Source organism: Paramormyrops kingsleyae, chromosome 10, assembly GCF_048594095.1.
Source record: "Paramormyrops kingsleyae isolate MSU_618 chromosome 10, PKINGS_0.4, whole genome shotgun sequence".
Taxonomy (NCBI): Eukaryota; Metazoa; Chordata; class Actinopteri; order Osteoglossiformes; family Mormyridae; genus Paramormyrops; species Paramormyrops kingsleyae.
This window is the reverse complement of record NC_132806.1, coordinates 3,777,326-3,789,054: the sequence shown is the minus strand read 5'-3', so window position 1 is coordinate 3,789,054 and position 11,729 is coordinate 3,777,326. Positions and strand designations below refer to the sequence as shown.

General features: G+C 37.5%; 1 protein-coding gene across 4 annotated transcripts in view; it reads left to right on the top strand.

Moving 5' to 3' along the window:
• Positions 1-369: 369 nt before the first annotated feature.
• Positions 370-11,729, top strand: part of LOC111851985 (RAS guanyl-releasing protein 2-like) — a 28,912-nt gene continuing 17,552 nt past the window's right edge. For 3 of the 4 annotated variants that reach the window (XM_072717169.1, XM_072717168.1, XM_072717167.1), the window contains exons 1-5: positions 370-732; positions 8,539-8,684; positions 8,811-8,913; positions 9,833-9,889; positions 9,985-10,116. In XM_072717169.1, coding sequence (XP_072573270.1) covers positions 8,615-8,684; positions 8,811-8,913; positions 9,833-9,889; positions 9,985-10,116 — 362 coding nt within the window. In that variant the 5' untranslated portion in view covers positions 370-732; positions 8,539-8,614. Of the gene's footprint in view, positions 733-8,538; positions 8,685-8,810; positions 8,914-9,832; positions 9,890-9,984; positions 10,117-11,729 lie in introns of those variants that run through there. The other variant, XM_072717170.1, reaches the window with a different exon arrangement.

Below are 11,729 nucleotides of genomic sequence, written 5' to 3'. Positions count from 1 at the left end.
TGTTTCTTGCTAATAGAAATAGTATATAGTGTGTGATTGACGAGACAACCCCCCCTCCCCAACCCCCCCAACCCCCTCACCAGCGGGTGCCAGACCTCACATTTTTTTCCAAACCCTGGCTACGGCATTGCTTGCAGTTCATACTAGTGGATAGGTAGAGAGAATATGAGAGATTTAATCGATGCACGCGTTTCAGAAATGAAAATAAGCTGCGTTTTCAACGCAGTCGCGTGATCCAAATTAACTGTATTAATTATTAATACAATAAAATCAAACTTCCAAATAAACTGAGGGGGCTTGGTCTCTATGGACATGACGCCTCTGCTCCCGATGCTCTACCCAGTAGGCGTGGCTGTGAAGCTTGGTTTGAAAAGGCAGTGTGCGATTGTCAAGCAAACAGGCTTACAGACTCCATAGATAGCTAGCGGTCTTTACTGTTCTTGATTTTACGTTGGTTTTTTAATGAGTACCTTTAGTTTTTGGTTGACTTGCATTATCAACCTAGATGGCTTATTACCTGACGCCGTCTGTTTAGCTGCTCTTTAACTGTTACGCTCAGCTTCAGAAGTTTTCGATTAAACCAAGGTTTTGATACGGTATTAACGTGCGCTTAAATGTGAATTGAAGTTCTTTCGCTGAGTGCGGCTGACATTACTTCTGTTTAAGTTAATTTCGCCGCCTGTGTGTCCGTATTCATCTGCATTTGATATTCCTCGGTTGGTGAAATTGAAGGTAAGACATCCATCCATCCGTCTTATCCTGGTCAGGGTCGCGCAAACCTTTCAACACAATTCTTTGTGGTCCTGCTGTGAAATGCGGTAATTCAGCAAAATTTACTTGTAATACATCAAGATTTAGTGGTGTAAATGTTAGATTTTGTAAAGATAAGATGCAAATGGAAAGCATACTTATTCATAGCATATGGTGCAGTTATAGAGATTAGTCCATGCAAACTGACAAGGAGCAACCAAAGCTTACTTTTGTTGCCCTCTCCACTTAAACTTGGTGATTGCTTTTTTAATTGTTGTCCCAAGGGAAACCAAAATGTTCTTTGCATAAAACAAATCTAAGGAAAATTGACTAAAATACAAACAAAAAAAATTATATTCAGTATAATACAGTTAAGACTCATATCCTCCTGAGACCCAAGGAAAAAAGTGTCCTTCAATTGTAGGTTATTTGACTTTGGAGGAAATAAGACATCTTACAATTTAGATTTTTTTAAAATGTATTTTTATTTTTAATTTCACAGCATGTCCTCTTTAGTGTACAACAGGAATAAATATGTTTCTTTACATCAGTGAAAAGATAGATGCAAAAACAAAATGTCCACTACAATGGACATAGATGAATGGGTGGGGTCTCAGGAGGATATAGATAAACTGATGACCCTCTGTTAACCATATGACAAGATGGCTGGCTGGACTGATATATAGTGTTGGCTCAAAAGTTATTTTACAGTTTAAATGTTACGGTGCTTTGTAAAATGGCCACTTAGCTGAAGAAAGCTCTGACATTCGTGTTCTTTAACCCTTAAATAGGTTTAGAACATGAAATTTTGAAGAGTATTAGAATTGTCATGTAAAGTATATTTATGCTATAACGAAAGAATTTGAGGCGATTATTATTGAGGTGATTATTACTGCATTATTAGACAATTGATTCTGCTCTGAAATTCAGAGAAAGTACTCCTTGTCTGAGGTTGGTAGACTAAAAGAGAACACAACAGTCTATTCAGACTAGTATGGGCTTGTTTCTGTAGTGTTGCTATTCAGTCACTGCATGCACAGAAAGAGACGATGAGGCAATTTCCAGGTACGTGTTATGAAATGTTACTTTAACATCCGTTAAAGACCAAATAATTATCACAGAATAGCAGCTCAAAGCAATGAAAACAAATGGACTTCCAAACAGTGGATGATGCAGCCAAAATCCTGCATTACAGTAGTCTTGTTATTAATCACAAGTTCAGTGATACCTAACTCCTGAATTGGCCCAAACTAAATTTTATGTTACACAAGTTTAATTAAAATGAAAAAAGTACACTGTTCTGCAAATTTAGGCAATGAGTTTGTGAATAAGCCTTCAACATAAGAATAACGGTCAGGCAAATAAAGATGATATACATATTATTGTGCTGTTAAGGTAGTCATGCGATCCATTAAATTGAATGATTGATTGATAAACTATGTGGAAATAAAGTGTTGTAATGCCTTAGATATTTGAAATCAAATGTTAATCAGAGCTATAAAACCTTTATTAAATGACAAATTGTATTCCAACATCTGTTATTATAAAAGAGATATTTATATGCTTCACAAATCTTTTATTTATTTTATTCTTTTCTTTTTTACTTTTCTGTTCTTCCTGCCTTCTTTTTAGGTCCTTTTTCTATGTCTAATACCATAAAGCTAATCCCTAAACACAGCAGCCAATTTGCACAGTAGATACCCTGTACTCTGAACTTGAGTAGGAAATGTGTTGCTATCTTCATTCTGAGTTTAAAATAGATGCTGTCAGAAACAAGCCACAGTGAAGGACTATATCCGGCCTGGTTAGCAACAAAACCCACACAGAAATCTAGAAAAGGCTGTGTTTGTGTGCTTTTTCAGAGTAGATAATAACGACTAATGATCTGGGCCCAGCATTCATGCAGATATGTAATTAAAATATTTTAGTTTTTTTCTTTTGCATTTTGACAGTTTTGTTCATTTATTTGTGATCCTGTGATCACTAAGCATAAAATGCACCTTGACTCTTTTGTCACCTCTCTTTGTACATTTGTGTGTGTTTGCTGTTTCTTGTTAGTGTTGTGTGATTTTTGAAAGGAGGCAGTCATCTATTTACTCAATGATTCTCTTCATATGAGAGCTGATGTCACACTGGCATCTGAACAAGCACTGCAGTCATGGTTCATCACATTTTGCTGTTTCCAATTAAATGATATTTAAAACTAAAACAAATGTACAGAATAAATCCTCACACACATTTTGACATTGTTTTGATGAAGAACATCAGAAAATGTTTTAATTTAATTTTGCTTTAGATCTGTCACTTTAAAAAGCCCCTCATTCTTTATTCTATGGCTGGCTGGATTGCCATTATACCTATCTATATGTGTCAAAATATCAAATGATATTGATAATTATCCCAATGTTATTCAAGTCATTATTTTACTTCAGTGCTCTATTTTTTGCCTAAAATTCCCTTAGAATTACCCTTAAATATATTTACAACTTGAAAAAATGTGAGTAGTCACTATGTTTTTTTTTCTGACTGCCTTGCCTTAGGGCTGAAAGATATAAAAAAAAAATTATATCTCAGTATTTTCAAATGTTTACACAATATCAGTATTTATCACAATATTATAAAATTATTTTGTAAAAATGTGTACAATATGACAGGTAGTTTGAACTTTTCTGATGATGATGGCAAATTGTTTCACTAATTGTTTTGGAGCATGTGACAGGTACAATGATGAAACTACATCAACAACAGAGTCTGACCTCGAGAGAATTTGTGTATAAACAGTGCAGTAGCAGTAGTAACTGCTGATTATGCAAGAAAACAAGTGCTTAGACTGTACCATGATACAATATTGAAACTGATGGCTATACGTATTATGTTCATAATCACGATTAAATATTTTATCACTATATTGTCCAGCCCTAATTATGAGTATGGAAACATTATTGTGCTTACATACACATTGTATTTTGGACAGGGGTGTTGCTAGGGCTGTTTGGGTTAGCTTAGAGAAAATGCATATGTAACATTCATCACACAGTGAAATTAATGAATAAGTTCACAAGAACATGCTCAATGTGAAAAACAGTATGCTAATTGTGAATGTGAGTTGCTTATGGCTAATGCTAGTTACAGTCAGTCATCATCAGCAGTTTGGAAACATTTTGGTTTCCCAATAAATTATAGCAGCACTGGACAGAATGTACTTGTTAACTAAGACTGTCTATTGGCTCAGTTATACCAAAGTCCTATGTCTTGTTGGAAACTCATCCAGCATGTTAGCCCTTGTGAGAAAAGTTGGCTTTCTTGTGTACAAAGTAAATTTATTTAGAGAGAAGATGTTACATTTGACTTTCACAAACAAAAATAAAAGAAAAACGCTTGATTATCAGTGTGCAGAATTATTAGGCAATACGAAACTAAGTGGATTTTCTCTCTTCACCATCAATAGAAATAATAATGAGAAACAATTTTTGTATATATATCAGTATATATAAGGATTAACAAGCTTTCAGCCGCTCTATACAGCCCACTTCACCCAGTTTAATGCCCATTATAGCCAACTTTCTTCTCAGTGACCACCATGAGCCTGTTTCCCACTGAACCAATCAGGTTTTTGATTTGATCCTGTCCTATATTAGTTGAGCCAGCTAGGACCACCACCTAGAAGCTGCTCTGAGAAGGGTACTGCTTGCTACTTAATTTGGTAAATTCCACACTTTGGTAAGGCCCAGTTGTTCTCAGTGGGGTTGAGTCAGGCGATGAAGGGGGACAGGCCATAATTCAATCATGTTTCAAGCCTTTCTAGGCCAATCTATGAAATACTTTGATGCATAGGGAGGGGCATTGTCTTGCAGGAATATCATAACCTCTTAGAAAGCTGCTGACTTCTTCTTGTGCCTAACCATTGCTGTCCATGTCATCTCTCCTCCACCACCTTGTTGGTGCTTGAAGAGGATTTCAATCCACTGGCCCACCCATCTGCTACATCAAGAGTCACTTTCATCTCATCTGTCCCCAAAACTTTGTACCATCAGTCTTGAGATGTGTCGGTGCCCATTCTTACAATGTTATACCTTACATGCCTTATTGAGTGGAGGCCATGTTTCAGCGTTTATGGCCTTAGGAATGTCACACAGCACACTGCACCTAGAACGTCTGGGGATTCTGTTTAGATTGCAGTTTTGAAAAATGATGGCATTTGATGCTCAAGAGTCTCTGAAAGTCTCCCCTTTAATTTGGCACGGAACTTTGACAGTTTATGTGTGTCATCTTCTCTCTAAAAGCCTCTTCAGTCCTTCTTGGCTGTTGGCAACAAACCACTTGATTGTACAGTGATCACATTTCAAAAGTCTGGCAGTTTCGATCGTTTTGCATCCCTCTGATTGGTACTTTACTATTTTGTTTTTTTCCCTGCTTTCTGTAAGGTCCTCTTTGGCCCATTTCAATAGTAATTTGCTAAATAATTCTGCACAGGAAAGTATCTATGTTTTCCTGTTTTTATCCAAACAGAAAGTATTCAGACCAAATACTGAACATTTTGCTGTTTTAAAACAGTTGATTCTTATTTAGAGATTCATCTGGACTCAACGTATTGGTTGGTTGAGAAGATACAAGTGAAATACACACTTGCCTAATAATTCTGCACACAGTGTACAGTCATTGACAAAAGTCTTGTCACATAAGGACATAGTAACTTAAAAAGGCATATAACTTTATTTCTAATCAATCAATTGCTACAATGAATGGATCAATTTAATGCCAAGGGCTTTCACATTAATAACTGGGTACAAAATGAAACAGTCAAAAAGTGTCCTGATGTTCACAGCTTGTTAAAGTCCATAACACAACAACAACAACAAATTTATTTTTGTATAGCGCATTATCACAACATTACATTGTCCCAAAGCGCTTTACAGCATCCCCACCCAAAGCCCCCAGTGAGTAAGCCATAGGCGACAGTGGCAAGGAAAAACTCCCTAGAAGGAAGAAACCTTGGGAGGGACCAGACTCAAAGGGGGAGCCCATCCTCCAGGGGCCGGCAGGGAGAGTCAAATACAGTTTAGTCTGAAACACAAACGGGGAGCAGGGGGGAGATGACAAGCCGGTGCCAACACTTCCTCCAATCGCCAGGCAGCCAGAAGGCAGGGAGCGGGTCATACAAGGAAGATGACACTGTTTTTGCAAGGACAAAAGTCTTGTCATGTCTTTTAATTATTCAACCAATCACAAAGTAGAGGTTCACCTGTGACAAATATTGTAATGAACATAATCCCAGGTGTGTATAAAAAGAACTCCAGCACACCAGACCTTCACTTGAAGTGCAACCTAACTTCTGACAACATGCCAAAGATTCAACCACAGACCAAGTCTGCTGCTGAGGTGGCAGACATCATTAATGTATCCAAACATCAAGTGGAGAGGATTAAAAAAAGATATGAAGAAACTGGTGATGTTCATGACAAGCCCAGCTCAGGCAGACCCCGTAAGACAGCTCTTTGAGAGGACCGTTTGTTGCTTCGAAAGTCCAGGGCCAACCCTTTTTCAACTGCAGCAGAGCTACATCAGAACTGGTCACCAGAAACCGCTGTGTCTACAAGAACAGTTTCTCGAATTCTCGCACGCAGTGGTCTCCATGGCCAAATTAGTGCTCAGAAACCAGCATTAACAAGAACACAACAAAAAAAGCATGTTGAATTTGCCAAGGCCCACAGCTTGCAGCAAGGATGGACAGAGGCAAAGTGGCAGAAGGTTGATTTTTCTGACGAATCATCCATTGAACTACATACCAAATGCCGCAAATACTGCAGGAGACCTGTTGGAACCCGCATGAACTCAAAATTCACCCAGAAAATAGTCATGTTTGGTGGAGGAAAAATCATGGTTTGGGGTCACATCCATGGGAGTGTTCGAGAGATCTGCAGAGTGGATGGCAGCATCAACAGCCTGAAGTATCAAGATATTCTTGCTGCCCATTACATTCCAAACCATAAGAGAGGGCAAATTCTGCAGAAGGATGGCGCTCCTTCTCATACTTCAGCCTCCACATTGAAGTTCCTGAAACTGAAGAGGATCAAGGTGCTCCAGGATTGGCCAGCCCAGTCACCAAACATGAACATTATTGAGCATGTCTGGGGTAAGATGAAGGAGGAGGCTTGGAAGACGAAACCAAAGAATCTAGGCGAACCCTGGGAGTCCTGCAAAACTGCTTTCTTTGCCATTCCTGATGACTTCATCAACAAGTTATTTCAGTCATTGCCAAGGATGTGGTCCTCCAAGCTCATGGGAGTCATACACATTATTAATTTTTTTTTCCAAGGCACCATGACTTTATGTTCTGATGTTATTGTAGCATGTTTGTGTATTCTAAATGAAGTATATGTATAATTTCTACATTATTTTTGCATATGACAAGACTTTTGTCCAGGCAAAAGTTGACCTTTCTGTCCTAATTACATGACAAAACTCAATGAATGATGCAAAACTTTATTTTGGTATAATAAGCATAATCTAGAGGGCTTTGCCTTTTCTTATAAGCCATTTCTGATTCCAACTGATTAACTACAGGTCAAGTTATTATTTGTTGTTCCTACAACTTGGTTAAGCGACAAGACTTTTGTCAGGCACTGTATATATAAAGGATTGAGAAGTCTCAATAGTGATACATTACAAAAGTAGCCTTCTTCCTGATTATTGTGTAAGTTTAGCTTGTACTGAGAAATGCACATCCTCATTTCACCATCTCACCCACCACTCTACAATCATACACTTCAATCTTATACATTACTCCCAGCCCCCTGAAAAAAAAATTAAGTTTAGAGGCCTGTTAATGTTACGTGTGGCTATATTTTATAATCCGCTATCACTGTAAAAAATGGTCCATTGGAGTGAACAGAGTTTGTGCGATACCATATATTGTGGCATCCTGTCTTGTGCTCTATATTTTCTAGAGCTAAACTTTGTGAACATTCCAATACTTGCATATGTAATGCTTGTATTATTGTAAACTTGAATAACTGTACCACAAACAAAGTCTAGTAAATACTACTTTGCTAATGTTGTAATTTAGTTCTTTGCAGGACATTTCTGACGTTTTAATGTGATTTTGAATTAACAAAGAAATATCAGTTAGAGTATCAATATTTTCAATAAGAATATCGATATTTTCCATAACATAACATTGCGTTCTTAACTGCAAGGGTGTCAACTTCAGTCCTGGAGGGCCGGAGCCCTGTGTCGCTTTGTTCTTTCCCTGTTCTACCACAAATGATTCAGCTCAAGAGCTGTGTAGTAATTAGCACAAGGAGTAGCAAGGAGTTTAATTAGGTGTGTTAAATAAAGGGAATCCCAAAAATGTGCACAGCCTCGGCCCTCCAGGACTGCAGATTGAAATCCTTGCTGTAGTGTATCAGCAGCCAATTAAAATGAATTCAGGATTCTAATAGCATATACTCAATTTTGTATTGATTGAGGCACTGGGGGCTCTAATCTCACCTTTCCCATACTGTATGATTTTGTGTCTGCATATTCCCTGTGATGACCAGTATAAGCGACTAAATGATGAATGATAGAGAAAAACAGTGTAATGTAAAATGTATGCTGTGTGGGATTTGATTGCAACCCCTACTCTGTCTGCTCTTCGGGGGACAGATTTCCTGTTTTTTCACACATCTAAAAGTTACAAAAATGTGATATCAGAAGACCAAGTTTAAAGGTTACACAGATATGATACCAGCTGGAAAACGTTATTTATTGCTTTTCTATTATATTTGTTGCTTTTCTGTTTTAAAGGAAATGAAACCAAATTAGAGGGACACAGAAGTCAGACTGTACTAGAGCAGGACGGTGGCTGAAGAGAAGTGGGAAGATGGACCCAGTGTTTTCAGACCATTCGGCAACAGTGGATGAACTGGTGTATGCCTGCATCAAGGCCTTTGGTCAGTACTACCCATTTTGTACCATCTCAGCTCTATGAGAAGAATATCTATTAGCAGTTCTTAAGATTATTTAAAGTAAGAGCAGTCAGTTTCTGTGATAAACAGTGCTGCTGTTGTTGTGTTCAGATGACAAGGGTGTCCTGCAGGACCCATCTCTCGTGCGCATGGTCCTCATGATGCACCCGTGGTACATCTCTTCTACTGACCTTACCAGGAAACTGCTCCTCAAGTATCCTTGTACCTGCTTTTCATTGTTCATTCACAGCCCTCATTTGGAGCACCTTTTCCATTTATTTTATCGCTAGGCTCTAGCACAGTAGCAAGGCTATTATCAATAAAGAATACTGAAACAAAAACAATATCCAAGGCATTTCATTAATCAGAATTAAAATGAAACCAAAAGTGTGAGACATAAAAACTAAACTGAAATTAAAACTGCAAACTCCAAAACTAACTGAAATAATAAAAATGAGTAGAAATTACATATGCCCGCATGAGATTAAACAGTGTTTCACTTGAAAAGATTATATTAGGTATGGGCAATACCACTGAAAATGACAAAATGACTTAGAGATGCATAATATCTGCAAAAATATCGGTGTTGCTGGGTACATGTTAAATATCTAGATAACGGCCTTGATCAATATTTAAACACTATCAGTATTCAAAGTCAGCACCACCAGAGCTAAAGACAACTATTAAAATAATGGAGATTATTGCATGGGACGATGAGCCATTTTCTGTAGAGGAGGATGAAGCATTTCACCAAAATCCCAGCCAGTGATATGTATAATTCATTATTAATCTGGTCCGCATATTGTTAAGAGAAATGTTAGGGGTATTCAACTAGCATCCGAAGAGAAACACAATGATGGACCACACAATCGATCACCATGCCCCCCTCCCCCAAATCTCCCTCATCCCAGTTGGCGAGAAGTGAAAACAATTTATGAATCTCAGTAGAAATACAAAGTGAAATTAAAGTGGTCAAAGTAATAAAAAATAAGCAGAAGCAATTAAAAAAAAAACATATTAAAATAAAAACTCATTTAAAAAAACTGAATCAAAATGAACTTACACGGTAGCCATTAGAGTACAGTAGCCAAAGAGAGCCTGAGAAACAGAAGGTCTCCTTGACGACTCTGCACATTTCAAGAGGAGAATGTTGCAGTTGAATTGCAGACAAAAATCTGTCACCTGGTCCGGTAAGATAGAATCTTATATATTCTGAATCAGTACATATTACCTGTTTTATTGTTTGTGAATCATTTAAAAAGAGTCCATATGTTATTCACCATAGGTACTGGATCTCTGAATTTCCTGCTGAATTCAATTTGAACCCAGAGCTAGCAGAACAGATCAAAGGCCTCAAGGATCTGCTCACCAGCGAGGGCAATGAGTGCCAGAGTGATCTGATTGACATTGAGAATGTGTGAGTTTCCCAATGCAACTTATCACACAGGGCCTCTTCATTTATCGCTGATAATGCAACAAATTAAGTGTTTTAATTGCCAGCTATCAAAATGCATAATATTTTTGACTCTATGAAAAATAAAGGTTTGTGTAGAAAATAAAAATAGCAGTACTGCAGCAGAGATAAGATAAAAGAACCAACTGCCTGTCCTTATGCTAAGCATAATATACAGCTGTGGAAAAAATGAAGAGACCACTCTATATTTTTTAAACAAATCTGCATTTTTAAATAATGGTTTAATTGTGGATCTGCTGGCCGAAGGCTACACTGAGCAGCAAGATGCTTTCAGGTTCAAAATTTCTAAGACCGCAGTACATGAGAACAATGTGAAGCAGGAGACAATAGGAACGACGAGAAGCCTGCCAGGTAAAAGGCGGAATCCATATTCTAATGCCAGAGATGACCGTTAACTTATCCGACAGTTTCTCATGAATCGAAGGATGACATCAAATGACCTTCAAAAGGAATGGGAAACATTAAGTGCAGGTGTGAAGTGCACTGCTAGGACAGTTTGTATCAGGCTCCTGGAAGCAGGACTGAGGTCCAATAAAGCGAGGAAGAAGCCCTTCATTAATGAGAAACAGGGAGGAACCAGGCTGCAGTTTGCAGAAAAATATGTATTATTCACAGATGCACACCCATAAATTGAGAAATGAGTGAAACAAAAAACTGTGCTGTGGTCTCTTAATTTTTTCCACGGGTATATATTTCTCTACTCATCATTTTCTAGTTACTGAGTAAGCAGCATATTCATACAAAATATCAGTTATAATAATATGAAAGTTAACTCTTAATTTAATGAATGGTTATTTTTCTTTGTTGTTGTCTGTGTTTTCTTTTTTCCTCAGTTTAAAATAGCAGAGTCAGATGACTCTGCAGGTAAACGAAGTGGTGTAATTCTTTCAGCGGTTATGTTTATACCAGTGGATGGTTATTTTATTGTTGCATACCTGTAATACTGTGTTTAATTTTGATGCCACATGTATTTAGCATAGTCAATGAAACTATGGACTGGACATTATCCATAGTGAATACGGGTAACAGTATTGGGTACTTTCCCAGACAGAAATTAAGCCTAGTCAGACTAAAAAGGCCTGTAAACCAGATTAATTTAGTCCTTAGATAAACAGATCTACTTTCTTAGTCATGGTTTGAAATAGTTTTAGACTCAGCCTTGTCCTGAATTAATAGAGCCAATTTTCTGAAGGATGATTACAACTACAACCCGAATTCTGGAAAAGTTGGGACGTTCTATTTATTTGAATAAAATAAAATGAAATCTAAAAGACTTTCAAATCACATGAGCCAATATTTTATTCAAAGCTGAACATAGATAACATAACAAATGCTCAAACTGGGAAATTGTACACCTTTATCCACTAAATGAGCTCATTTCAGAGTTGATGCCTGCTATAGGTCCCAAAAAAGTTGGCACGGGGGCACCAAATGGGAGAGCATCTAGCAACTAATTAAGTTAATTAATATCAGGTCTGTAACATGATTAGCTATAAAAGGGATCTCTCAGAGAGTTTCTCAGAAGTAAAGATGGGCAGAGACTCTCCAATCTATGA